At 41.1% G+C, this 2,878-nt stretch overlaps 1 protein-coding gene across 2 annotated transcripts in view; it reads left to right on the top strand.

The window, feature by feature from the left end:
- Positions 1–312: 312 nt before the first annotated feature.
- Positions 313–2,878, top strand: part of LOC119411459 (serine/arginine repetitive matrix protein 2) — a gene marked incomplete at its 3' end in the record, with an annotated part of 6,597 nt that continues 4,031 nt past the window's right edge. The window contains 1 exon segment of one of the 2 annotated variants that reach the window (XM_037678411.1): positions 313–363. In XM_037678411.1, the coding sequence (XP_037534339.1) occupies positions 329–363 (35 nt within the window). In that variant the 5' untranslated portion in view covers positions 313–328. 2 annotated transcript variants of the gene reach the window in all.

Below are 2,878 nucleotides of genomic sequence, written 5' to 3'. Positions count from 1 at the left end.
CCGTGTCCTTCAGTCAGTCAGGTCGACGCTCCGTGTCCTTCAGTCAGGTCAACTCTCCGTGTCCTTCTGTCAGTCAGGTCGATGCTCCATGTCCTTCTGTCAGTCAGGTCGATGCTCCGTGTCCTTCATAACATGACATATTTTGTGGAACTGGTGTGCCAAAAGCAGGCATAAATCTGGGCTATCACAGCATCTCCCCTGATCTGTTCAGTGTTTCCATCAGTTTTCAGTATTTATGTATTTGACTTGTTTCACGTTTTGTTCTGTTTCTTTATTTTTCTCTTCTCCTGTTTGTACTTTCATCCTCCTCACATCCAGTTTGCAAGACATGGTGACAAAGTATCAGAAAAGAAAGAACAAAACGTGAGAGACATCATCTGTTGTTGTTTGTAACCTCACTGGAAATGATGCAGCAGTTTTTATTTTATTTAAACACAAACGCAGAGGAATGGTTTTATCTCTTCACTGTTTTGGCTTGAAACAATGATTTGTTAAAGCAACTCATCTGCTGCTTCGGCTCTCTAACAGAAACGGCAGAGTGATGATGTAATGCATCATGAACAGTGTTGAAGGTTCCCTGTAACTCACCTTCCTCCTCTCTTTTACTGCATGTCTTCTTCACACACTGAGCTGCATGAACCTCACATCTAATAAAACTCTGCGAGTTTGAGACCACTCGAATGTTTCCCAGAAATCTGCTGCTGTTTCACAAACACTATTCTTTTTGGTTGTTTTTTAGACTTCATGATTTAATTTAATTAATTAGGGGAAGTACGTCTTTAAATAGCCTGGTTGGGATGGGATCTAGCAGACATGTGAATCAGAATGAGCTTTATTATCATCATACCGAAATACAGTGAGATTATGTTCGTGCAGTCGTCTGAAAGATGGGCGGAGTGCACGTTGCTGCTGCTAAAAAGCGCAGCCCCTTATTCTTTATCAGAATATTTTTAGATAAAAAAGGGTAAGAACCATAAGGATAGATAGTGGTATTACAAAAAAGATCTCTTCACATCTTGTCCTATCAGGACACGATTTGAGACATCAAAAAACTCTACCAGCAGCACATTTAAAAACATGATTACATATTCATCTGACGCCAAGACGTTGAGACTTGTCCATGCACTTTCAGATAGGCCACAGTTCTGTTGTTGTTCAGCCGGCAGCTCTGATAAGCCTGCACAGAAGTTCTCAGAGGGAGCGGTGGTTGCGATAGACTGAGCTTTTGTCCCTAGTTACCCGTGTCCCAAGAGAAATTTGATAATTGGTTTGTATCCAAGGCCAAATGGGGAATCAGATTCAGATAAGCCACAATTGTTGATTTTCTTGTGGATGATTTGGATGAAGCTATTATTTTTGACAATTCAGAGAGCAGAACAGGACAAAGACAGCCCAAACATAAATCAGGTTCTAGTGACATTTTTAAAGTTGTCTCATCAGGTGCAGAACCAGAGGTGATAGTAGGAAGGATGGTTCAAATTTTCTCTCTAATTGAAAGGCATGAATTTTATTTGTATGTATGTCATGTGTGTCATCATCATCATCACTTACAGATGTAGGCTCTACAGAGGTGAGGACTGTATTAGTCCAGCTACTGTACTAAATAAATCTAGGCTTGTTCTTCATCTCCTCTATTAAAGATGAATAATATACAATTCTAGATAATAGGCCTCCATGTTCAACTGCCCCCCTCTTACAATGCTGTTATTGCCAGCATCACTCAGCCCTCTGTGAATAGCAAGCAAAGATCAGGGCACTAACGATCAATCGTTAGGTTGATGGTCCTCCGTTATCATGTGAACAGCTAGTTCTGGATGTCACCAGCAGACCGGTTGAGCCACTATGAGAAGGTGCTAAGTTTGATGCAGCTCCTCAGACTGAAGAAGTCTTTTGGATAAAAGATGAAATGTCCCAAAAAGAAGAATCTGTCCCGAGGACCTGACTCAACTTTTTTAGATTCATCACTTGTAGTTCTATTGGTTCAAGATATATTTATTAATTTCAGTAGTTTAGTGGCAAAGTTCTAAACATATATCTGACCTCATCTGTTCGTGCTCAGAATATAAGATGTAGGTCAGTCATGGCAACCAGAACACCTAATTTTAGCTTGATAACTGTGAAACTGACTGTTTACAGCCTTTTTAGTTGACTAAGATTGTTCCGCTGTGGCAGCCATCTTGAGCTGGGTTGATATCAAACATTAACACTTTGTAGACATACTGTACATCCAATGATACATTTCTGACAGTTTCATTGAAATCTGTTGAGTGATTAATTATTTTAGATAGTCAACATTATGAGTGGGACTGAAGGTGTCAGTAGCTGACTGGGGTCACCTCAGATCAGTAGGAGGCCCTACGTTCAGGTTTGACATGGACTGGTGTTCGTACTGCTAAAGGTCTCTTGATGCAAGTGGCTTAGACACCTCTGACGCTGGACTGAGTGCAGTTTTTAATGTGCATTGAGGGAGTTCAGACTTGTAGCAATCAAACTGCACCCACGTTGCATTGGGTGCGTTGGGAAAGAATCCTACGTGGTTTGATGGAAGCCAACTAGATGTGTTTGGGATTCTTCAATACATTCCAGCTCTTCTCCAAAAGGCTTTGTGGGTTGGGAGTTCCAGGCTTATATGTCTATGTTGTGATTGTTATAACAACCAAAGAATGTTACTTTTTCTGTAAATGTCATGCCACATGTTTTACTGAGTGCAAAGAAAGTTGAGCTCCATACCAACGTCAGTCTTGCCGTATCGCTCTGAATGCGAGGCGTTGTTTTTCCCAAAACCTTTAGAGAGATTTTATGTGTGCCGTAGTACCGCAGGGACTTAACTAGGTCACAGTTTGATGTAGGTTGTTGTGTCGGTAAGACCCAAAGGCAC

The sequence above is a fragment of the Nematolebias whitei genome, chromosome 6 (assembly GCF_014905685.2).
Source record: "Nematolebias whitei isolate Nwh7 chromosome 6, NemWhi1, whole genome shotgun sequence".
In the NCBI taxonomy this organism is placed as follows: Eukaryota; Metazoa; Chordata; class Actinopteri; order Cyprinodontiformes; family Rivulidae; genus Nematolebias; species Nematolebias whitei.
The sequence above is the reverse complement of the archived record's forward strand: the minus strand, read 5'-3'. Positions and strand labels throughout refer to the sequence as shown.